Source organism: Scyliorhinus canicula, chromosome 1 (genome assembly GCF_902713615.1).
Source record: "Scyliorhinus canicula chromosome 1, sScyCan1.1, whole genome shotgun sequence".
In the NCBI taxonomy this organism is placed as follows: Eukaryota; Metazoa; Chordata; class Chondrichthyes; order Carcharhiniformes; family Scyliorhinidae; genus Scyliorhinus; species Scyliorhinus canicula.
In genome coordinates, this window is record NC_052146.1 from 62,701,288 (window position 1) to 62,726,850 (window position 25,563).

Consider the following 25,563-nt stretch of genomic DNA (forward strand, 5'->3'; position numbering starts at 1 on the left):
ATATTCAGCTTTCATTGCATATGGGAACCTTTTCATTGCCTTTCCTCACGGTCTTGCATCGCTTGCTTTATTAAAATCAGATGAATAAATCCAGATGAATTAATGTTTTGAGGGATCTTCCAACACTCGTGTACTTTTATTTACGTTCTAACTTTAAGAAAGGATTTTGACCTTGTTCCCTGTACACTGTAGGAGATTATGTAATAGTACTTTGAGGGATCGCTTCTCAGCCTTTTGGCTAAGATGAGCGCGAGGTCAGGTGTAATGCCAGGATTTGGTATGTCTCTCTTGCAGGGACCTTAAATTGGATTCAATTTGAATTCATTTTTGGAGCAGGCAAGGAGCTGGATTAAGGGTTTGCCCCTGTCCACACTCTGAGCTCTGGCTTTGTAACTCTGATAAAGTAATGAAAATTGTTTTTTAATAATAGTACTTCGGGGGCTAGGCTCTTTCAACAACTCAATGAGTTTTACCCAGGGGTCAACCAAGCTATTCACTCCATGTATTCAATCCTTGGCCTCTATTGACTAAGATGATCTCAGTCAGGGGAGGGGTGAGGGCATCAGCACTGGCTACTATATCCATGGGGTAAGGAGAGAAATAATGGCCAGGGCTCCCACAACTGATCATTATTCAACAACATTGGCTGCCTGCATCTTTGGTGCCATCATGAATCAGGCTCAGTTGCAAACTCCCTTGTTATTGAATGGGCCGTCAATACTGACCGTTTGGGGCTCACACAGGAATCAACGGTAAAAAAGGGAAACTTCCTGACCCTTGTCATGGGGAACACAGTTGTGTCTTAGCTGTACTCGGAATTGGTCTGTCAAGACCCTTGGTTATGCCAAACCGCTCCCAGTTGTTCAGGAAGGCAGTTCGCCGCCATCTCCTTGGGGCAACGAGGGAAAGGCAGCCATGTCCGTACCCCGAGATTGAATTAAAAAGACAACTGTCACGACAACACCCTGGTTCCCAGAATGAAGATGGGATTTGTTGTCCGCACAAGGGCAAGGGACAAAGAGTAATGGCCAAGGTCTTTCAGGAGATGTCAGTGAGGCATCACTGTTTAATGATGGCTATCACCAAGATAACTTTTTCTCAAGAGTGCAAGGGGCAGATGGAACCTATCCATTGAACTACATTGTAAAAGTGCCATAGATGTGACTCATGGGCCTCAGTCCAAACATGCAAGCAGACTGCGGCGCCAACATTTCCAAGTGCATTTTATCTGATGTGTTTAAGTCTATAAAACCTAAATGTGGTAACAGGCAGTCAGTTTCACAATGACCTTTTTCCCTTGCTTGACTAAGAAATGCTTGTGCTAATTTAGGCTGCCTGTTAAAAGGTTTCCTTGCTCCTATTCGGATTACAAGCCCCAAATCTATCCATTTTTAATTGTAATAGAATGTTTTTCCTTAGATATGTGTATATTAGAAGGGTGGTTTACAGCTAAACCTGCAGTTTTTTCGGCTACCTCACCCCTTTCCTGCTATTGTAAGTAAGTTTATCAACAACTGCCCCACTTTGAATTGCGCTGCACAGTCCAAATCTACCCTGCAAGTACAAAATTCCATTCTGTGGCTGAATTTGCTTCTGATCTTGTATATTTCTGGTACACATCTGTTCAGCAAGGTCACAGCCTTTATCCACCTCCAGGCCAACAATTCTCGCTAAGTATGAGTGATAATAATTTGTTTGGATGTTAAATGCAGCCTGTTTTGATACATCCCATACTCAGAGAAGGAAAGCAGCTTTGAACAGATTTGCAATCTCATTCTTTCTGGTCAAAAAACTCACCCATAACGTTTCCCAATACAACAGGCTATGCTGCAACTTCTCACAGTCTCCTTGCTGTATGCCACAACCCCACCCCCCTCCCGCCCCTATAACAAAGAGTCTCAAACAGGTTACATTAGAGTTACCACCTTGAAAACAACGGGCTGGATTTTTGCAGCGTGATTCAAGTTGGAACAGAGGGAGATCCCTGGATCCCATGGCCTTTCCGAGAGGTGTGGAGCTCGAGGATGGTGAGGCCTTGAAATGCTCATCAGGGGAGGAGCAGCAGGTCAGACAGGAGGAGGGGTTGGAGGAGGCCAGAGATGATGCTGAACAGAGAGAAACCCCTGCCATAGGATGAGGAGGCCTCCTCCTGAGTCCCTCCAAGGAAAGGACCACCTTTCTCTCCCTCGTAGTTGCCTGGCCTCCATTTCACCTGGACATTTTGTTTCCCTGTGGTGCAGTGGAAGGCTTTGGCACATGCCACAGATCTCACCCTCAGGACGATCAGCACCTTCTGTTGGCTGCCATGCTACGTCTAAACCACTGAATTGGACCCACCTCCATTCTTACGTGCACTAGCTTTAATTGGACACAAACTGGTCTCCGTAATAAGTAAGGGTTCACCTTTGTGGAAAAGTGAACCTCAGTCAGTTTCCCACCAAAGGGATCGAGGGGATTATAAATATGGGTAGAAAAGCAAATACACTGGGGTTCACTTCTAGCAAGAAAATATTGGAAAGCAGTTATGTTAAACTTGTCTAGAACCTTGTCTAGACTCCTCTTGGAATATTGTGGGGGCGATTGTCCCAAATGGAGCCCAAGTGTTTGCGCCGTCGTGAACGCCATCGCGTTTCACGACGGCGCGAACCGGGCCTGGGTATGACCGTTTCTGCCACACAGGAGGCCAGGACGGTGCTGGAGCGGTTCACGCCGCTCCAGCCTCCCTTGCCAACCCACACATGCACACTTGGGCCGCGCCAACCTGCGCCTGCGCGGGGGACTTCTTCCGCGCGCCGGCCCCGACTCAACATGGCGTGGGTGTTCAGTGGGCGGCTGCACAGGAAAGTAGGCCCGGGGGGGAGGGGGGGAGGGGGAGAGGCCGGCCCGCCAATCAGTGGGCCCCGATCGCGGGCCAGACCCCATCGGAGGCCCCACAGGGACGGAGCCCCCCTCCCCACCCCCACAGGCCGTCCCCGACCATTCGTGCAGAGTTCCCGCTGGCAGCGACCAGGGGTGAACGGCATCGGCAGGACTCTGTTGTATCCGCGCGGTCGCTCAGCCCATCCGGGCTGGAGAATCAGCGGTCCCGCCGATTCCAGCGGCCCGTGGCCAGCGCCGCACCAAACGTGCCGGCGCAAATGGCTCCTAATTCTCCGCACCTTGGAGAAACGCGCGCCGCCCCAGGAGTTGACCTGAGGAAGGAGCAGTGCTCCGAAAGCTCGTGTTTGAAACAAACCTGGTGGACTTTAACCTGGTGTTGTAAGACTTCTTATTATGAATAAATCAAACAGACAATTCGGAAGAAATCCCTTTACCCACAGAAAGATCAGTATGAGAAGTTTTTGAGGTGACTTCCACACCTCCATGAGAGAGAAAGGAACAGAATGATACGCTGAGAGGTTAGGTGAAGGGTGAGTGGAAACTGATGTGGGCAACTCGGGCGATACTGTGGCACAGTGGTTAGAACTGCTGTCTCACACTACCAGGGACCCAGGTTCAATTCTGGTCTTGGGTGACTGTGGAGTTTGAACTTTCTCCCCGTGTCTGCGTGGGTTTCCTCCGGATGCTCCAGTTTCTTCCCACAAGTCCCGAAAGACGTGCATGTTATGTGAATTGGACATTCTGAATTCGCCCTCAGTGTACCCGAACAGGTGCCGGAGTGTGGAGACTAGGGGATTTTCAAAGTAAATTCATTGCAGTGTTAATGCAAGCCTACTTGCGACACTAATAAAGATTGTATTATATTATTATATTATTTCCTCACAAAGTCCAAAGGCGAGCAAGTTAGGCGGATTGGCCATGTTAAAATTGCCCCTTAGTGTCCATAAATGTGAGGCTATATGGGGTTGCAGGGTTACAGGGATAGGGTGGGGCAGTGGGTCTAGGTAGAGTACCCTTTCATTGGGTTAGTGCAAGCTCAATAGGCCAAATGGCCTCCTTCTTCACTGGAGGAGTTGTGTAGTTCCCTAAACACTGGTATAGGCCTGATGGGTTGAACAGCCTCTTTGTGTTGTATGTTCAATGTAATTCTATGCTGCGTGATCAGTGGGGAGATTTGTGAGGAGCTGACAACCATTGTGAGGGAGTCATTGGACACTGGGGAATTTATCAGCAAATTGGGTACAAATTGGATGCACTCATCAATTACAGAATTGCTATTCCTCAGATTGTCCTGGTGAGTGCATGGCGAAAAGCTTCAATGGCATGTCTCTCCTTTTCAGCCATACTCAAGCTCTGTAAGACCAAACGTCTGTTAAAATTGAATCAATTATCAGGCAAACGTAGCTAACCAAACTTTAGTCAGCGAAGGCCCTGCCCAGCCAGACCCCTTGGTTTGGTTGAGGAAGAGAAAATCCAAGGTGAAAAGGCATTTGCCGGAATTTTCCGGCCATTCACGCCGGGCGGGATCTTTTGGAAAGTCCCGCCCATTTTGTCCTTAGACTTGTAAAGGGGATTTCATAAACTTCCATTCAAACTCAGTAAAACTTGAGTACAGGTAAGAAAATAGCTGAAGGTTGCAAAGCAACAACGGCAGGTTAGACAAGTAATATCAGAGTGAGGAGCAAAATTGACCAGGATGCCCCAGGGCTCGAAATCACTGCTGCTTCTAATTTGCATTAACGGCTCGAATTCTGAAATTTAACACAAACTGGTTAAATATGCAGACAATGGCAAACCAGGAGGGGCTATGGAATAGAAGAGGCAGTCTAGAAACCACAGAATGAGCTAAATGAAACATGAGTGAATTGAACCATGGCAGAGAGAAAGAACCACCACCTTAAACTGTGAGGCAATGGACTTTCCCTGGAGAACAATCAATGAGGGAGCCCTCCTATTGGAGACTCGTCCCCACCACCATAGAACTCTGGGGAACCAACATGTCTCCCATTGATTGTTGGGTTACGGGTATACGGGTTACGTGGGTTTAAGTAGGGTGATCATTGCTCGGCACAACATCGAGGGCCGAAGGGCCTGTTCTGTGCTGTACTGTTCTATGTTCTATGTTCTAAAGGCATATAAGTTGACTGACCACCTTGCAATGGAAACATTCTTCTTTGGTTTAGCCATACTAATGGCATTAAAGTATCAATCTTCACTAAAGAGGCCCCTGTGGTAAACCACTGTAGTATAGAACATAGAACAGTACAGCACAGAACAGGCCCTTCGGCCCTCGATGTTGTGCCGAGCAATGATCACCCCACTCAAACCCATGTATCCACCCTATACCCGTAACCCAACAACTCCCCCCCTTAACCTTACTATTAGGACACTACGGGCAATTTAGCATGGCCAATCCACCTAACCCGCACATCTTTGGACTGTGGGAGGAAACCGGAGCACCCGGAGGAAACCCACGCACACAGGGGGAGGACGTGCAGACTCCACACAGACAGTGACCCAGCCGGGAATCGAACCTGGGACCCTGGAGCTGTGAAGCATTTATGCTAACCACCATGCTACCGTGCTCCCCGTATATTATATGTATTGTGGTAAGCTGCTACTGTACTACATGTAATGTGGTAAACCACGACCTGATGGCTCTGCCTCCCCTCGGGCTCGGTATAAAGGTGGCTGATCTCTGCCGCTGCCCCACTTCGGGATCAGAGGCCAGGAGGCTTTCTGTTTAGCTTATTAAAGCCTCATCTTGTGTTCATTGACTCGTCTTGTGTTCACTGATGGCGCATCAGCCCCAAACATGGTTGATGGAAAATTATAAAGTTAAAATTTGTGTAGCACAATCAGGTCCATCAAGGGGGCATAAGGAGAAGAAATGCTTTTCTTTATCAAACACATTCCACTGGGTGTAGCTGACCTGGGATTGCTTGTAATAAAAACAGAAAATGCTGGAAAATCTCAGCATGTCTGGCAGCATCTGTGAAGCGAGAAACAAGAGTTAATGTTTTGAGTCCATGTGACTGTCCTTCAGAGATCAGAAGAAGAGTCATACTGACTTGAAACGTTAACTCTGTTTCTGTCTCCACACATGCTGCCACCTGCTAAATTTTTCCAGTATTTTCTATTTTATTTCCGATATCCGGCATTCGCAGTATTTTGCTTCTATCTCTGGGATCGCTTGTCCTGAATAATAAATGCCCAAATAGGAAGATATTGCATCTCCAACATCTTTCAACTTGATGAGCACAGTTCGCCAAAGGATGAAAATTTGAGGGAGGGAAGGAAGAGAAAACTTTTAATCATTCACTTCCTTCAGGATCAAGTAGGGAAACATTTAGGCAATGGTGATGATAAAATATGGTTTAGAATAAAAATTAAGAAGGGCACAATAGATAGACAGTGGAATTAGGGGTTAATGGGGCGCAGACAGGAAAGTGGAGTTGAGTCCACAACCGGATCAGTTACGATCTTGTGAATGGTGGAGCAAGCTCGAGGGCTGAATGGCCTATTCCTGCTTCTAAGTCCTATGTTCCTCTGATTAAGACTGTGATGAGTGGTGCGTGGAGGTATTATTTTTTTCTCACCAAATTTCTCCTCTCTACTTCTCGCCTCTCCAATGCAGGAAGGCTTTTCGACTGTGAATGGCATCACAGCAGAGTTGTATCTTGTACTCACCAGCAGAACTTCAGAACTACTAGATTGGGGGTGGTATCATAGAAAGATACAGCACAGAACAGGCCCTTCGTCCCGCGATGTTGTGCCGAACCTTTGTCCTAGATTAATCATGGATTATCATAGAATTTACAGTGCAGAAGGAGGCCATTCGGCCTATCGAGTCTGCACCAGCTCTTGGAAAGCGCACCCTACCCAAGGTCAACATCTCCACCCTATCCCCATAACCCAGTAACCCCACCCAACACTAAGGGCAATTTTGGACACTAAGGGCAATTTATCATGGCCAATCCACCTAACCTGCACATCTTTAGACTGTGGGAGGAAACCGGAGCACCCAGAGGAAACCCACGCACACACGGGGAGGATGTGCAGACTCCGCACAGACAGTGACCCAAGCCGGAATCGAACCTGGGACCCTGGAGCTGTGAAGCAATTGTATCAATGGGAATAAAAAAGGTTTTATATTCATATCTGCTGAAAAAGCTTCAATCTGGCCGCATACAAGAATTGAATTGGTAAATATGATCCCATCGGTCCTGAGAGAAGGGAAAATGATCTATAAGAAAGGAGGCATGCTATCTGTAACAGGTAAAAACCTGACAAAATCATCTTGGCAGTTCTCCAAAAAAAGGGAAGAACAAAAATAAAATCTGGAATGCACTTTGTACCTCTAACTTCTTTCAACCTGCTTCATACAGTTACACGGACCCTCATTAATCAAGCGTAGCGTTTATTTACCATACATTATTGTCTCTCAGTAAGAATATGGGATCTGAAAAGCATGAAACGAAAACATTTGCATTTATGCAGCCCTGGAAGTCTCCAAACAATTTATAGTCACTGCCGTAATGCAGGAAATGTAGCAACCAATTTGTGCATCAAAGTCACACAAAACAGCAATGTGACAATATCTTTGGCGATGTTGGTTGAAGGATAAAAATCGCCAGGGCGCTTGGGGAGAACTCCCCAGATCATCTTCAAAATAGTGCCATGGCATCTTATACCTCCATCAGCAGGGTAGATGTGGGCTCAGTGCATTGAACTAGATTAGTGAGTCAGCAGCAAAGTAACAGGTACTCACTCGTCAGTGAATTTGAAGAAAGCCGCCCGCAATGCGATTTGGAAACCTCTGTGGTGTGGATGTCCCCTTTCACGATAGCGCCAAGACAAGGAAATCGATGGAGTCCAGGCGTGATGACCATGCCAGGGGGTTTGGAGGCCATTGTAGTCCCCAGTTGGTTGGAGACATGCGGGGCAATGCCCTGGCACTTCCCCCGGCACTTCCCTCGGGACTCTGGCAGTGCCAAGTTAGCAGTGTCAAATTTGTGTTGCCAGGTTGGCGCTGCCAGGGTGGCACTGCCAGGGTTCCAGGGGGCAGTGCCATGGGACAGTGCAAAGGAGCGGGGTCTGAAGTGGGCAGGACCTGAAGTGGACAGGGCATGAAAGGGGTGGGGCATTTGACCCCAAGCAAGGTCGCTCACTTTGGGGGGCGGGGGGGGAATGATGTCAGCAAGGGGGGCTTAGGTCACCCTTGATGCCTGCGTGGTATGAGGAGGAAGAAGTGACTCTAACATTTAGCGGTGCGGGGGAAAATCAGTTTTCAGAATAAGTGTTGCTGACATTGCATCGCCTGATTTCAAACCATTGTTTTATTGGCATTGGAGAATTTTTTTCAGTGTAAAAATGACTTAAATGGGAGGATGTGCCAAGCATTGCATCACATTTTTCAAACCTGCCTTGAAATTATTTTGATAAGAAGAGCTGTCACCACCTCATTCCAGCAATGGGAGCAGAAATGGGAATAATGAGGATAATTGCCTGGCATCAGTTTCTTCACAGCTGTACTCTGACCTTTGTGGGTGTTATGTTGTGACAGGAGTGTCGTTTCAGGAACGCAACCAAGTTCCGATATAGCAGTTCAAGTTCTCGAGCTGAGCAATATGGGTAACACCCAAAATGTTTGTTACTGTCGGATTCAGTTGAAGGGATCATTCAGGCCTATCCAGCTTGGCTCAGCTCCTCGAACTGTCTGTGCAAACAACTCAGGCCGGTAAAAGTAATTTGTATTGACAACTGCTCAGCTTCTCTGAATTGAGCCACCGCCTCTCCGCTCTGAGTTCAAAAGGTACGAGACAGTCCCAGCATGCCTCGAGTTAGCTTGATTCAGTTGGCAGCTGCTCTTGTCTGTGATTTAAGGTTGTGGCCACTAATGTTTCTGAGGCACTATTCAAGAAGAGCCGTAAATTCTCCTGGTGCCTCCGATCCTATTTCTCTCCGTTATCTGCTTTCATTTTGTTGGCATTTGTTCTAACTTTCTGGAAGTCACTGGACCAGTAAGCCAGAGACTCAGGGTAATAATGCTCTCGGGACCTGGGTTCGAATCCCACCACGACAGATGGTGGAATTTGAATGCAATAAAAATCAGGAATTAAAATTTGAATGATGGCCATTGTCGATCGCCATAAAAACGCATCTGGTTCACTAATGTCCTTCAGGAGGGAAGTCTGCTGTCCTTACCTGGTCTGGCCTACATGTGACTCCAGACCCACAGTGATGTGGTTGGCTCTTAATTCCCCTTTGAAATGGCCTAGCAAGTCACTCAGTTCAAAGGCAATTAGGGATGGACAATAAATGCTGGCCCAACTGTGAATTTAAAAAATGTAAGAAGTCTTACAACACCAGGTTAAAGTCCAACAGGTTTTTTTCAAACACGAGCTTTCGGAGCACGGCTCCTTCTTCAGGTTCCTCAGGCACCTGAAGAAGGAGCCGTGCTCCGAAAGCTCGTGTTTGAAAAAAACCTGTTGGACTTTAACCTGGTGTTGTAAGACTTCTTACTGTGCTCACCCCAGTCCAACGCCGGCATCTCCACATCATTTAAAAAATGTGAAATTGATGCTGGATTTGCCAATGTAATAACGGTCTCTGCATTTCCCACGATGCCATGTTATGTGCGGTACCTCGCCAATGTTTGTGAGAAACATTCGTGGGCAATAAATTCAATCTTTTCATTCAAAAATTTTAAAAATTCAGTAACTTGTTCTGTCCTCCATTGTGAGGGAAAATGGTTGATATCCAGCACTGGTGGTTCCAAAGAATTCAAAGCAAAAACAAATAAGGTTCTTGACTTTAAAAGCTGGGTTGAACTTATATCAGGGAGCCACTTCAACAACAACAACTTATATTTATATAGCATCTTTAAATGTCACAAAACCTCATTTCGCAGGGGTGTTATAAAGCAGTTTACTTTATTCTTTCACAGAATGTTGCCCGTCCCTAATTTCCCTTGAGCTAAGCATTTCAGAGGGTATTTAAGAGTCATTGCTGTGTCTCCAGAGTCATATGGAGGGCAGACCAGGTAAGGATGACAGATTTGCCTCCTTAAAGGACATGAGTGAACCAGGTGGGTTTTTATGACAATCGACAATGGTTTCATGGCAATATTGGGGCAGATGGAAAAACATCTTGGTTAAAGAGGTAAATTTTAAGGAGCATTTTTATGGAAGAAAGAGAAGCTGAGGGGTGGAAGTTTTAAGGGAGGGAATTCAAAAGCTTAGGGCCCAGCCAGCTGAAGGCATGGCCACCAATGATAGAGTGGTTAACTTCATGGTTCTTCCAGGGGGCCAGAATTAGACGGGCACAGATAACTGGGAGGGTTGCGGGTCTGGGAGGGGAACTGATGCAAGTTAGTGAACACAAGGGAGATCGGGAGTTTTGGATGGGGGGGGGGGGGGGGAGAGACCAGGCAGGAGTGTGTTGGAATCGTCAAACTTAGTGGCAACCGAGACATGAATGAGGCTTTCGGTAGCAGATAAGCTGAAGTAGGGGTGAAGTGAAGCGGTGTTACAGAGATGGAAATATCTCAGTGATGGCACAAGCATGTGGTCAGAAACTCATCTCTGGGGCAAATATGGCACCAAGGTTGAGAATAGTCTGGTTCAGTCTCAGACAGTTGGCCAAGGTGAGAGATGGAGGGCGGTATTCTCCGCCGGCTCCAAAAATCACGGAGACCGTTGTGAACTCGGCCGAGGTTCACGACAGCCTCGGGCCCGTTCCCCGCACCTAATTCACCCCCACGCAGGGGGCTAAGAGCGGGCCCCCGTCGTCCCCGGCCGCGTCCTCGGCCGCCGGAAATGACGCCTGAATGGCGCTTCGTGGATGTCATCCGCGCATGCGCTGGAACCCGCACATGCGCGGATGACATCAGCGCGCAGACGATGCGAACCCGCGCATGTGCGGTGCCGTATTTCTACACCGCCGCCCGGCAAGACGTGGCGGCTTGATCTTGCCGGGCGGCGGAGGGGAAAGAGTGCGTCCGTTTTGGACGCAGGCCCGACGATCGGTGGGCACCGATCGCGGGCCTGTTCCCTCCGGAGCACAGTCGCGGTGCTCCCGTCCCAATCGGGCCCCTAGATGCCCCAAAACGGGCATCTGCCGCCCGTTTCATGAATGCAGCGACCAGGTGTGGTTGCTGCCGTAGTGAAATGGGCGTGAAGGGCCGGCCGCTCGGCACATCGGGCTCGGAGAATCGGCGTTCTCCGTGAAAAACTGCGAGTGCCGATTTTTCCGAGGGGGGGGGGGGAGGGGGGAGAATCGCGGGGGCGTCGGGGGGGCTTAAAAAATGTCGGGAGGCCCTCCCACGATTCTCCCATGCCACGCGGGGAGCGGAGAATTCCGCCCGGAGTTTGTAGCTTGGAATAGGTGTATGCAACAGATACTGAAAACAATGGTTGAGTCTTCCCAAGATTTAATAAGAAAATTTCTGCTCATCCAGAATTTAGATGACAAACAAGCAGTCTGATAGGAGTTGAGAGAGGTGTTGGTGATGCAGAGCAAGGTGTTATTAATGTATATGTGGGAACTGACACTGTGAATGATCCATCAAATCCCTACAGTGCAGGAGGAGGCCATTCAGCTCATCAAGTCTACACTGACCCTTTAAAAGAGCACTTCACCCAGGCCCACTCCCCCACCCTATAAATCTCCGTAACCCCACCTAACCTACACATCTTTGGACACTAAGGGAAAATTTAGCATGGCCAATCCACCTGACCTGCACAGTTTTAAGAATTCACTCATGACATGTGAACATCGCTGGCTGGGCCAGCATTTATTGCACATCCCGGAGGCCGTGTAAGAGTCAGCCACATTGTTGTGGGTCTGGAGTCACATGGGGGTCAGACAGGGTAAGGACAGCAGATTTCCTTCCTTAAAGGACATTAGTGAACCAGATGGGTTTTCATGACAATCGACAATGGTTTCATGGTCATCATTAGGCTCTCATTCAAGGTTTTTATTGAATTTAAATTTCCCAATATGCCATGGCGGGATTCGAACCCAGGTCCCCAAGGTCTCTGGATTACTAGTGCAGCAACAATACTACTACACCGCTGCACCACTGCCTCCCCTTGGTACTGGGGGAGTAAACCATAGCACCATGGGGGTGGAAACCCACGCAGACACGGGGAGAATGTGCAAACTCCACAAAGACATTCACATAAGGCTGGAATTGAACCCGGGACTCTGGAACTATGAGGAAGTGCCACCATGCCACTCCTGTTGTGGGAGGACAGTGTCTCCTTGAGTAATAGGAGGGGGGCCAAAGATGGATTCTTAGGGGATACCAGAAGTAATGGGTTTAAGCAAGATGAGAAGCCATTTAAGGTGATACTGTGGCCATATACACACTGTGACACCAAGAGCAGGTCTGAGGTAAGAATTCTCAGTGAGTAACTTATTCCCTGACTCCCGTTCACCATCTACAAGGCATAAGCCAGGAGTGTGATGGAATATATTAATAACTTTATTATTGACACAACTGGGCTTACTTTAACACTGCAATGACATTACTTTGAAAACCCCTAGTCTCCACACTCTGGCGCCCGTTCGGGTACACAGAGGGAATTCAGAATGTCCAAGTCACCTAACAAGCACGTCTTTCGGGAGGAAACCGGAGCACCCGAAGGAAACCCACGCAGACACGTGCAGACTCCGCGCAGACAGTGACACAAGCGGGAATCGAACCCGGGACACTGGTGCTGTGAAACAACAGTGCTACTCACTGTGCTACTGTGCCACTTGCCTGGTTGCAGCTGCAACAACACTCAAGAAGCTCGACACCATTTAAAACGAAGCAGCCCGCTTGATTGGTACTCCATTCACCACTTTAAACATTCACTCCCTCCACCGCCAATGCGCTGTGGCAGCAGTGTGTACCACATGTAGGGTGGCTGCAGCAACTCGCCAAGGCTCCTTTGACAGCACCTTCCAAACCCGTGACCTGTACCTTCTAGGGCAGGGGCTGCAAATCCATGGGAGCGCCACCCAAAAGTTCCCCTCCAAACCATACACCATTCCTTCACTGTCACTGGATAAAAATCCTGAAACTCCCTCCCCAACAGCACTGTAGGTGTAACTACACCAGATGGACTGCAGCAATTCAAGAAGGTGGCTCATCACCACCTTCTCAAGAGTAATTAGGGATGGGCAACAAATACTGGCCAAGCCAACGATACCCACATTCCACAAAATAATTGAAAAAGAATGATTAGGTTAAGATAAATGGAACCAGGCTAGTACCCCCACTAGCTGGGGAATAATGGAGAGGTGTTGGAGGAGGGCAGTGCAGGTCAACTGTGTCAAAAGCTGGAGACAGATCAAGATAGAAGAGGATCTTTGTCACAGTCAGGATGTCATTTAATTCATCTAGATAACCCTAATTAATTTTAATTGTGATTAATTGGACACTTTGTCCTTCACCTCCAGAGGCTCCACAATGCTGTTAGTGACTGCACAAACTGTCTGGTTCATTCATGTCACAAGGACCTGTCACTGGAAGATGACATTCTTCATATCTGACTCTAAGTAACACGATAAGTCAGTGTATGAATAGTGCTGTCATCGCCGGCCCAGTCAGGAGGGAACCCAGCAGTGATCGTTGCCGATAAGCTGCACAGCTTTCTGCTGGTTAGGTTCCTGATGTAGCCGTGCACACACTTAGTGATCACATTGAAACACAGGCAATCTTGGTTTAGAGAAGCAGGATGTTTCCCCAAGAGGTGTGTTCTCCATTACAAGCAAAACAGAAACTCAGTGGGGAGTTGATAGGTGTGTGCGCGCAGGGCTGGTGGGGAGGGGGTAGCTTTGGACTGGACTGTTATTTCCAATGCCACCATTTACCATTGGCAAGCTTACCGTTAAAATTGGCCACAGCAACTTGGAGGTAATGAAGTGGAGCATGAAACAGGAGGAATATTGGGAAGCTAACCCAAGGCGTGGCTGAAGAGGTAGATTTTAACGGTGAAAGAGTTTAAGAAGAGAATTCTAAAGTGCAGCTAATGGCTCTGCTGCCGTTGGCCTACCAGAGTGAGGTAGCTGAACGGCGGGCGAGTCCTGGCACTTCAGGCTGCCGGAGGTGGCAGAGGTGGGGTACCAGGTTTACAAGGCTTGAGATTTATGACTGGTGAGGAGGCAGATCGTGGGGCGGGTGATGTACAATCTTGGCTAGGGGTACCCCCGATGAGGCACAATGAAGGCACCCCTGCCCCTTTCCTGCCTGCATTTAGCCCACGCGATAAAACCTGCCGGGGTGGTCACCTTCCTTCTGTCCTGCCCAGCCACACACATTATATTCCTCATCTCGCCCCTTCCCGTCCCCAACCCCCCAGCCTTCAAACACATCAGCGGGGGTGGGGGGGAGGGGGAACCTAGATGTCACCCCCACAATTCAACAGGCGCCCAGTTTAAGCTAGTAATGCATCTATAATAGTAACCACCAAAGATTGTGGATGATGATAGACGTTCTGGTTTCTGTCAAGCATCAAGCCCTTAAAGCTTTCAAATAGGAACATGAGGCGAAACTTTCCGGCCCCATCACGGTGAGAGCTGAGACCGGAAAATGAGAACAGCTGTTCAAACTTCCGATGACTTCGGCAGAATTGGAAAATCCCAGTGGGTGGGGCTGAAAGATTCCGTCCATTTAATAAACAACCAAGTAGGGGCTGGTTTAGCTCAGTGGGCTAGACAGCTGGGTCTGTGATGCAGAACAAGGCCAGCAGCATGGGTTCAATTCCCATATCAACTCAGTGTACCCGAACAGGTGCCAGAATGTGGCGACTAGGGGCTTTTCACAGTAACTTCATTGCAGTGTTAATGTCAACCTACTTGTGACAATAAAGGGTCTTTATCTTTTAAGTATTAAGATGTACAATGAGAGCAAGGTGCTCGAGAGTACAACCTGTGGAATACGACTGTGTTGACAAGACACACCGTCATCTCTCTGATGACAACGTCCTCCTACATAACTGATCGTGATTCTAAAATTCCTGACGCACTTACCAGTTTAGTATCTGTAGTCAACAAGCTGTGGCTTGGTTCCAGGCCGGGTGGAGAAACAGGTTGGAGTACAGTGTGAGTTGTCACCATGGTGCTGTTACCCTGGTGACTAACAGATTGAGGCACAACATCATTGGACGCTTGCTGCCCGTACCTTATTCCTATCGGGAGAAAAAAAGAAGAGAATTTAGGGGACTTACTGAAAAGCACTCATCATGAGCGATAAATATCAGTCCTATAGACATCTTGTGGGAATGATGGATACTGAGGGGCAGATGTTGAGCACAGTGTTTTCTTCAGTTGTCAAGACATTTGAACGATATGCGATAGGCAGCCATGTAACTGGCCATATTATTTAACTTTTGTAATCTTCAAAGTAGTTCTCAATGAACTTGTTACATCACAGTTGCGTGAATGTCATTGACGTCGGCAAACAACACTGAGCACCAATGTCCACTTCCAATACTGTTGCTAACAATATCTTAAATCAAACATGGAATAAAATAAACTCAAGAACAAATTGCTTTTATGCAGGCTTTAGAAATAATATAACACAGAGGAAGTTGAAGAGTAATCAGTTGGTGGAGTGGGGATGAGGTGGGGTGTTCAATAAATAGATTAGATCATTGAATCCCGACAGTGTAAAAGGAGCCCCTTTGGCCCATCACATCTGCACTGACCCTCCGAAAGAGCACTCTATCTGAGCCCACTCCCCCACCCTACACCCACCAAACCTTTCCGGCACTAAGGGGCAATTTAGCACGGACAATCCACCTAACCTGCACATCCTTAGACTGCAGGAGGACACCGGGGCGCCCGGAGGCAACCCACGCAGGCATGGAGAGAATGTGTCAACTCCACAGCCATCCAAGACTGGAATCGAACCTGGGTCCCTGACTCTGTGAGGCAGCAGTGCTGACCACTGTGCCACCAAGCCACTCATGATGGAGGAATGAATGCTGAAACACGATGGGGGAAGTCAGAAAAGATGGCTCAAAACTTGGTCAATAAGGTAGGCTTTCAGCAGGTTTTTAAGGCAGCGGAATGAGCTATGAAGGGTTAATGGAAGGAGCATTAGAAAGGAGGAGGCAAACACAATTCACAATATATGGTACAAAACAAAGTGCACACTTTGGAGTGCTCTGAGTAGGAGTCTGTAAGTCTCCATCCCTGCCCGAGGTGAATGGGCTGAGATGTGGCAGCTCCACTTGCCCTGTGATTTTGTGAATATCTAGGGAGTCCGATGATAAATATGAGGACAGGTAATCGTACACAATACAACCACCAGTGAATTACATTTACTATGGTTTGATTTTGCACAAATTTGAAACTGTAACATTCAGCAGATCACATAGCCGAGCAATGCAGAACAGTCAAGCTTTGCACTGACTTCCTTTTATCTTTCCCACTGGCTACACTCATTTCCCAGACGTGGATTAAGGCATTTTTCCACCTACAAAACAAAATTGGTCGAATTCCTTGGGTGAGATGGATTGCTATTTTTGTTATGATAGGTGAGCGCTCTGCTTTTATATGTCCAGGACATGGGTTTGAGTCCTGTCCAGGGTGAAAATCACTCCATAATGGCTGCCAGGTAGCTTTATGGAACAAATCTGATCTATCCAGTTGGGAGGGGCTGGTTCATGATACAGAAAGTTCATGATACAGAGGGAAATCAACAGCATCAGTTCAATCCCTATACCGGCTGAGGTAATTCTTGTAGGCCCAGCCTCCTCAATCTTACCCTCAGGAAATCACAACCAATCAATTCTCCCCCTCAAAGGAGAAAGCAGCCTGTGGTTACCTGGGACTTCAGCAACTTTACCTATTTACTTATCCAGTTGGCCCAGGTCCTCAGCACCAAACTACCCTCAATTCAGACAAACTAAGACCTAATTGCCAACATACGGCGCGATCTTCCAGCCATGCTGCGTCGATAAAGCAGCTCTGCATGGCGTAGTGTGGCCGGTGAAAGGCGGTAGACCCCGCTCCCAAGATCCACCCGGCTCGCAATGCCTCGATTCAATGCAATCTTGCGAGACATTACAAGGGGAATCCAGCCCACAAGTGGCGGGGTAACTTTTAGCAAATCTGCATATTGGAGCGGGGCAGTAAGCCTTACTCTAATGTGCACATTCCCAAGGCACCTGTGATTTTGGGATTCAACTCCTTTGCCTTGGGGACCTTGGGTGAGTGCTGTTTGGTACTTGTCCCCAGATGGAATGGCAAGGATTTGGAGACCCCAGCTGCTTGCCCTTTGGGCAGGGTGGGGCCCTGGCTCTACCAGTCTTCCATCCTGGCAGTGCTCCTGGGCAGCACGGTAGCATTGTGGATAGCATAATTGCTTCACAGCTCCAGGGTGCCAGGTTCGATTCCGGCTTGGGTCACTGTCTGTGTGGAGTCTGCACATCCTCCCCGTGTGTGCGTGGGTTTCCTCTGGGTGCTCCGGTTTCCTCCCACAGTCCAAAGGTGTGCAGGTTAGGTGCATTGGCCATGATAAATTGCCCTTAGTGTCCAAAATTGCCCTTAGTGTTGGGTTGGGTTATGGGGATAGGGTGGAGGTGTTGACCTTGGGTAGGGTGCTCTTTCCAAGAGCCGGTGCAGACTCGATGGGCCGAATGGCCTCCTTCTGCACTGTAAATTCTATGTAATATGTATGTAATATCCTGGGTGCCCAGGTGACACTGCCAGCTGGCATGGACATTGCTGGGGTGCTAGGTTGGCACTGCCAAGCTGGCATTTTTTTGCACATGCGTGATTGGGCCAGGTATGGCCACAGGGGGTGTGGGGAGGCTCTGGGAGACCCTCCCATGTTGCATTGAGGCCGATGGGGGTAGGTTGGGGTTTATTTTCGGGGCCTCGGAGATCGGGAACGCTCCGCGTTCTCCATTAAGGCCCCTTTTTCAAAGCGAGTCATGTTGAATAGCCATGTGTTTCTTGGTGCTGCAAGTGCCGGGAAACACGCGACTAAACGTGCTCACTTGGGGACTTTGCTCCCTTTTGGAAAGATCGTGCCCGTTATTATTTTCTTATTATTTTTCTTTTTTCTTTTTTTAAAATTCCAATTAAGGGGCAATTTAGCGTGGCCAATCTACCCATGCTGCACATCCTCAGGTTGTGGGGGTGAGACCCAAGCAGATACCGGGATAAATGGCAACATAATTGAATGAAAATATTGACACGTTGGTGTGGGTATATAAACGTTATACTTATGCAACAGGAGGTGCTGGCCTGACATTCAATGAAAGCATGTTGCTGGGGCAACAAGAAGAACTATTGCTCAGCATCTAATCCATATGGTACCTAGCTTGGTGCTGATGCTGGTGATAAAAGTGAGGAGATGTGACCTTTATCAGCACCAAAGGATGCTGTTTCAGAAATTAAAACGGCACTTTGTAACAAGTCAGGGGAGGCAGTGGCGTGGTAATTCAGAGAGCCAATCTAATGCTCTGGGGACCCTGGTTCAAATTCTGCCAAGGCAAATGTTGAAATCTAAATTCAATAAAAATCTAGAATTAATAGTCTAACAATGACCTTGAAACCTTTGTCAATTGTTGTAAAATCCCATCTGGTTCACTGATGCCCTTGAGGGAAAAAATCTGGCATTCTTGCTTGGTCTGCAGGGGCAGCACAGTAGCATAGTGGTTAACACAATTGCTTCACAGCTCCAGGGTCCCAGGTTCGATTCCCGTCTGGGTCACTGTCTGTGCGGAGCCTGCACGTTCTCCCCGTGTGTGCGTGGGTTTCCTCCGGGTGCTCCGGTTTCCTCCCACAGTCCAAAGATGTGCAGATTAGGTGGATTGGCCGTGCTAAATTGCCCTTAAGTGTCCAAAATTGTCCTTAGTGTTGGTTGAGTGGAGTTACTGCGTTATGGGGATAGGGTGGTGTGGGCTTGGGGAGGGTGCTCTTTCCAAGAGCCGTTGCAGACTCGATGGGCCGAACGGCCTCCTTCTACACTGTAAATTCTATGATCTATGTCTGACCGACAGATAACTCCAGACCTACGGCAATGCTCTCTTTCCAAATCGCAAAGTTCCCAGGGTGCCATAACGAAATGGCTATGTTACTGGACGAGTAATCTAAAGAATATTAATTCCAATCCCCACATGGAACACTGATAATCTAAATGCTTTTGGGTTGTCATAAAAACCCAATTAGTTAATTATCGTATTTTAGGGATGAATTCTTTCTATGTCTGCCCTATATGTGACTCCAGTCCTACATCAATGTGGTTAGGGCTGCTTTCTGAAGCCAAACCACTCAGTTGGTCACCTCTTCTAGGAACGGGCTGGGTATGCTGGCCTTGACAGCATTGGCCACAATCCAAAGAAAAAAAATATAATGCTGGGGGACATTCGAAGCTGACAATTCTGCGTTGTCGCGTGTCCTGAAGGCCGCCTTGGAGAACGCTTACCCGGAGATCAGAGGCTGAATGCCCTTGACTGCTGATGTGTTCCCCGACTGGAAGGGAACATTCCTGCCTGGTGATTGTTGCACGATGCCCGTTCTCCAAGACGGTCTTCAGGACACGCGACAACGCAGAATTGCCGAGCAAAAACATATAGCTAAGTTCCGCACGCATGAGTGCGGCCTCAACCGGGATCTTGGATTCATGTCGCATTACATTCACCCCCCACCATCTGGCCTGGACTTGCAAAATCCTACCAACTGTCCTGGCTTGAGACAATTCACACCTCTTTAACCTGGGGTTACCCCTATCTCTGGATCTGTAATGATTTGATTACCTGCAAATGCTCGCATTCCAAGCATTGTCCGGCATCTCTGACTTTGTCTATATAAATGTTTCTGGAACATACCTCTCCATTCACCTGAGGAAGGAGCAGTGCTCCATAAGCTCATGTTTGAAACAAACCTGTTGGACTTTAACCTGGTGTTGTAAGACTTCTTACTGTGATTACTACCTTGTATAAGATTATAGTCGGAATTATCTTTTCCGTGTGTGGGTTTCCTGGAGGCCTGTGATGGCTTCAATGGGAAATCCCATTGACAAGTGGCGAGAAAAGAGAATCCCGCTGCCAGCGAAAGGCGCGTGGCCGAGAAACACGGCTGGAAGACCGGAGAATCACGCCACTTATCCGAGGTACTACCTTTAATCCTGAAAATCCCAAGTCACTCCCGTCTCACCTCATAGTTCATGGGCCGGATACACTGTCTGCTGATTTAGGAAACGTGATTTAGCAGAGAATCGGTTCCGATGCCAAAATCGTGGTGGGCACAGGTTTACGCCAAATCGCAATTCACCGTTGCCTTGGCAGCAGCATCAATGCGTTCCAAAATGTATGTACAGTAAACACTGTTGGCATATCATTAGCAGGTCCAACCTGGTATTCTCCGGGGCCTCTGCATTTCTCCACTTCCACTGGGGCAAATTCCCGACAGTGAGGTTCACTTGCGCTTTAAAAAATTGAGAAACAGGTGCCGTGGCTGCTGATGGGGAGAGAGGGGGTACAGAAAGTGTCCAACATCACCATAGTTTGCTGACAGTCGGGCCGCTGGCCAGGGTTCTTCTGCCAGGGTTGGGGTAGTAGCGGGGTTTGGTCAGAAGGGGTGGGCTGTGAGGTCAGGGTGGACGGGCACAGAATACCATTGCCGCGGCTGCACACGCTGCTGGCTGATCACTGTGAACTTAGAGCCACAGGTCGTATGGGTCTCCCCCCCAGGGCACCCCCCAAGGTGCCTTCGGGCCCCAGCTGACCCATCAGTGGAATGGATACGTTCCAGCGCAACCAGTGCCAACTTGTTGGCTGGGATGAGTGTATATGGGGAGTAAAGTATGTATAAGCGGCTGCAGCTCGTCAGTAGAATCAATTGTGTTCCACGTAGCAACGGTGCTAGCCCCTCCACAGTCATTGAGTCTGTCCAGGTGCGGCGCCAGTTTTGCTGTCATGGGAGTCCACGAATCCTGCCCAGTGTCAACACTTAGATTGGATTCTTCTGCCCCGCCCGCCGCAACATCGCCACGAGCGCGACACGGGCAATGGGAAAGCCCACTGACCTCGGGCGGTCTTCTCCGGTCGGCGGGCATACGCGGCCAGATAATCCCAGTCTCAGGAATGGAGAATCCAGCCCGATATCTCGAATACAAGGTAACCAGTCTTGTTATCATGAGCCCAAGTGTCAGCATGTTAATTGTGAACTCACTGGTAAATATTTGATGCTGTTGGAGGGATTGGTTTGTACACATTTAAGGAAGCAGAGAGATAATTGAATGAGACTCAAAATTAGCTATGGGGTTTATAAAACAGAATTAAAAAGTGGAAGTAATCAAGGAAAAGTGGGAGGAAGAGTTGGGAGAGGGTATGGAGGAGGAGTTCTAGTGTGAGGTGCTCCGGACGGTGAACGCCTCCACTTTGTGCGCGAGATTGGGGGTGATACAGCTAAAGGTGGTATATAGAGCGCACCTCACAAGGGCGAGGATGAGCCGGCTCTTTGAGGGGATAGACGATGTGTGTAAACGTTGCAACGGGGGGGCCTGCAAACCACATTCATATGTTTTGGTCCTGTCCAAAGCTGAATTAACTGGAAGGAGGTGTTTAGGGTAATCTCTAAAGTGGTGCACGTGAAACTGGACCCGGGCCCTCGGGAGGCCATATTCAGGGTGTCGGACCAACCGGAATTGGAAACAAATGCGGAGGCAGATGTTGTAGCCTTCGCCTCGTTGATCGCCAGAAGGCGGATCCTGTTAGGGTGGCGATCAACCTCTCCATCCTGTGCCCTGGCAGGGCGGGGGGGGGGGGCATGCAGGAATTCTTGACTCTTGAGAAGGTCAAATTTGCAATTGAGGGGAAGGATGGAGGGGTTCTACAATTCATGGGTGTTATTCATTATGCACTTTCGAGAATTGGATTACATCGAACATTGGGGGGGAGGGCGTTGGGAGGGCTGGGGGAGGGGGACTGACTGTATGTGTTAATGGTGACTATGGGTGAATCCTGATTACTTTTTGTTATTTGTTTATGTTAACATGTGGGAAGTTGTTTGGGAGTTTGGTGGGAGGATGGGATCGTTGTTATTGATATGGGGATTAATATTGCATTCATTACTGATCATTGTTTATTGTTGGTGGGTGTAAATTTGGGAGAAATGTGAAAAAGGAGGAGAATAAAAATATATATTTTTTTTTAAAGTGGAAGTAAATGCTGAAGTAGGGTTACTGTGCTGGTGTCAACAAGCTGCAGCTTTGCTACCTCAGCTCCATAACTTTGAAGTGGTGAAGTAACATTACTGCCAATAATTCTTCAAGAAAGGTTTCAACCTACATGGCAGTAAGGGCACGACAGTTGATTTCAATGCCTCACAACAACATGGGTAGAAATATCAGCCTGTACCTGTGAACATTGGGTGAGGGCCGGATGGGGACTCTGGCTGGTGTGTGGATCAGCCTTCTGCCATTCACCATTTCGGTTGACATATCAAGATTGGTCACTGGAGGGCTGCTGGCAGCCACATGATCACACAGCAGCTTGAGTCAACCATTTTCCAGAGCAGATAGGAAAGGTTGGACTGAGCAGAGCTTATGGTTAAATTATCTAAAAAAGTGTAAATCACGGAAAGGATATGGCCCTGAATTTCTCGGATGGCGGGGTCTCGCTTCATACCGTCGGAAGAGTTGGCAGGAAGCACGTGCCCGCTGACTCAGAGTGCCGCGCAGCCATTTCACGCTTGAAGAGCTGTTAAGTGGCTTCATGCTGGACCTCTGCCCCTTGCTCAGGAGGATTGGTCGACAACTCTCCGGTCCCTGCAATGATAGTGCTGTAGTGTACAGACGAAGAAATGCAGGAGAATGCCGGAGATTAAGCACCAGAGGACCAGGCAAGTTCAAGGTGTCCGAGGGCAGAAAGGGTAGGGAAGGCGGAAGGTGGGCCGCAAAGGGGATGGTCAGAGTTTCAGGAGAGGGGCCGGGAAGAGGTACGGTGGTCTGAAGGTCACGGAACCTTAAGGAGATGGTGTCCAACTTCAGAAGGGGGATTCTGATGGAGGACCGTGCAACCCCCCACCCCCTGCCCGCCCGAGATGTAAATCTGTTGATTATTGGCCTTCCCTCATTCAAGTTCAATCCACTTGTGAGCTTCACTTGGGGCAAGGAAAGGTTTCCCAGCCGAGCTCTTGTCCACTCAGCATAACATCATTGTGTGGTCGGTGCAGGCGGGAATCCGGAGGGAATCCCATTCCTTCAATTTCACACTCCCTCCCACCCCTCCCCACCTAAAAGCCCGGTGGTTGGTGAGGGGGGGGGCTTAAAATTCTGGCCAAGGTTTCAGCAAGCTTGCGCCGCTGACAAAACGTGTACAACCTGTCTCATCCTCAACCCTCCCTAATGTAGAGCAAAAATCTGGTTGGAAGAAGCTCTGAGACATCTTCTCTTTGAAGTTTAAAGGCAACTGAACAAAATACTGTACCCGACTCATGAACAGTAACACCATTCACTGTCTGTGTATTTTTTTGGTCCCAGTCACAGTGAATGTGATTACCTATGCCTTTATCTATGGCTGTAATTTCAATGTCTTACTGTGAGGAGAGTGTGGGAGATGGTGGTAGGAAAACCAAGAACAAAGATGTGCAGGCTAGTTGGATTGACCTTGATAAATTGCCCCTTAATGTGCAGGTTAGGTTACGGGGTTACGGTCTAGGGTTGAGTAGATCGGTGCACTCAATGGGTCGAATGGTCTCCTTCTGCATTGGAGGGATTCTATGACTAAATCATGAAAAAAGGTCTTGTCAAGGCAATTTTGCTCACAAAATCCCTTGCTTCCCATTCTGTGCATATACATATAAATCTTTATGGAAGATAATTCCAAAGATGCCTCAGCCTTTTTATAAAAAAAATTTCTCGCAAAAATCTATTTAAAATTTACATTTCACTAAGTTAAGTTCATGTCCTCTAGTTTGTAGGAACCTTATTGAAATTTGATGAGGAGAAATTTCTTCACTCAGAGAGTGGTGAGCCTGTGGAATTCGCTACCACAGGAAGCAATTGAGGCCAAAACATTGTGAATGGAATTCTCCGTTCAGGTGACTCTGTGCTGGATTCTCCGATTTTGCGGCTATGTCCGGAGGAAGCGTCTGGCCTTACGACTAAAAGGTCAGCAGCGTCCCTGAACTGAAGCACTGCCTGGTGGGAGCTAGCAGCCGCTCCATGTAAAGCCGTCAGCTTTACCTGCAGATACGGATGCAGAATTGCGCCCCTGATTTCGGCGTAAAAACAGATTCTCCGGCCAATCGTCGAACCCGATTTCCGCATCGGCAATAAGAGAATCCCACCCATTATTTTCCCGTCAGAGTTGAATCTCCTCTGGTTTGCGCACGTGCTGGAAGCAGTGGCCAGAGGCGATTCTCTGTCCCTTGCCATGCTAAGTTATGCATGGCGAGGATTGCGACGGATTCCGTCACGAATCCTGCAATCGGGTGGCCATTTTCAGTGAGCGACCCCACAGCAAGGTCTGGCAGCTGTCCCCCCGCAACATAATTAATGCCACTCCCACCATGGGAATTTCTGGGTCATCGCCCCTCCACAGTACGCACGCATGGGAGTGACCCGACCACCCCACCCACGAAACAGTGACTGCCACCCCCCCCCCCCACCCCCCCCGCACCGGCATCAGTCACAACTGCCTGAAGATAAAGAGTAGTCCCGACAGAAACAGTGAAAAAAAATCACTGCTTTAAAACTCACCTGTCCCTTACAGCTCCTTCTCAGGCAGAGAAAGCAGCAGCTGTGACTTCATAGAAATCAAAAAACGCATAATAATAATAATAATCACTTATTGTCGCAAGTAGGCTTCAACAAAGTTAGTGTGAAAAGACCCTAGTCGCCACATTCCGGCACCTGTTCCGGGAGGCCGGTACGGGAATTGAACCCGCGCTGCTGGCCTTGTTCTGCATTGCAAGCCAGCTATTTAGCCCACTGTGCTAAACCAGCCCATCAGATCACCTCAGATCCTTTGATCTGCAAGGTTCATTTAAAAGAGAAATCGCTTTTACTAGGCTGTAATTGACAGCTTCCAGACAGCCAGATGTCTGGATTGTTTAATTTCATTTCATTCATGCATAAATTAATCTCAAATACCATACTGTAAAACTAACCACAATGTTTATAAACATCTAGCTATGACTGACAGCTCATGCTCACATCAAATGCTGTTAAGTACTTTCTGCTGAGAAAAAGAGGAAGTTAAAGCACTTAACTCCTCCTCCTATTTTCTCTGTTTCTAACTAGAATTTTACACTGGGGAGTGAGGCTGGGACAGACAGTGGCTGGTGCTGTCAGCTGAATTTAAATTTCTTCTGTACAGCCTGATATTTTTCCAGTTATTTTTTTCTTTAATTCCGCAAAGAATTAGGTCTGGTCGAATTGGTCAACGCCTGTTGTTTTGTGCGGTTTGATTGACTATTCCTAAATTGGGATGTGTCACTGTACCTTTTCCACATAATTTCTTTCCCAGTCATCCAAAAGCAAAACAAATTGTTCAAATCACCACAAATCACATTGGAAATTGAGGGTTTTGGGTCAGAAAGTATTTTTTCTACTCCACATCATTCTTCCCATGTTATCTCCTTTAATTTTCTCCCAGTGTCTGCACTCCTGACTTCTTCTGGTAATAGTTCCATGGGCACTTGAACATCGTAGCCCATTCCTAAGGG

The 25,563-nt window shown here is 48.1% G+C and overlaps 1 protein-coding gene across 3 annotated transcripts in view; it reads right to left on the reverse strand.

Annotated features, from left to right (window-relative positions):
• The window catches only part of hnf1a (HNF1 homeobox a), a 272,346-nt gene that overhangs the window by 125,758 nt on the left and 121,025 nt on the right, over nucleotides 1–25,563 (reverse strand). For all 3 annotated transcript variants that reach the window (XM_038791553.1, XM_038791567.1, XM_038791560.1), the window contains exon 5: nucleotides 14,905–15,062. In XM_038791553.1, the coding sequence (XP_038647481.1) occupies nucleotides 14,905–15,062 (158 nt within the window). The remainder of the gene's footprint in view (nucleotides 1–14,904; nucleotides 15,063–25,563) is intronic.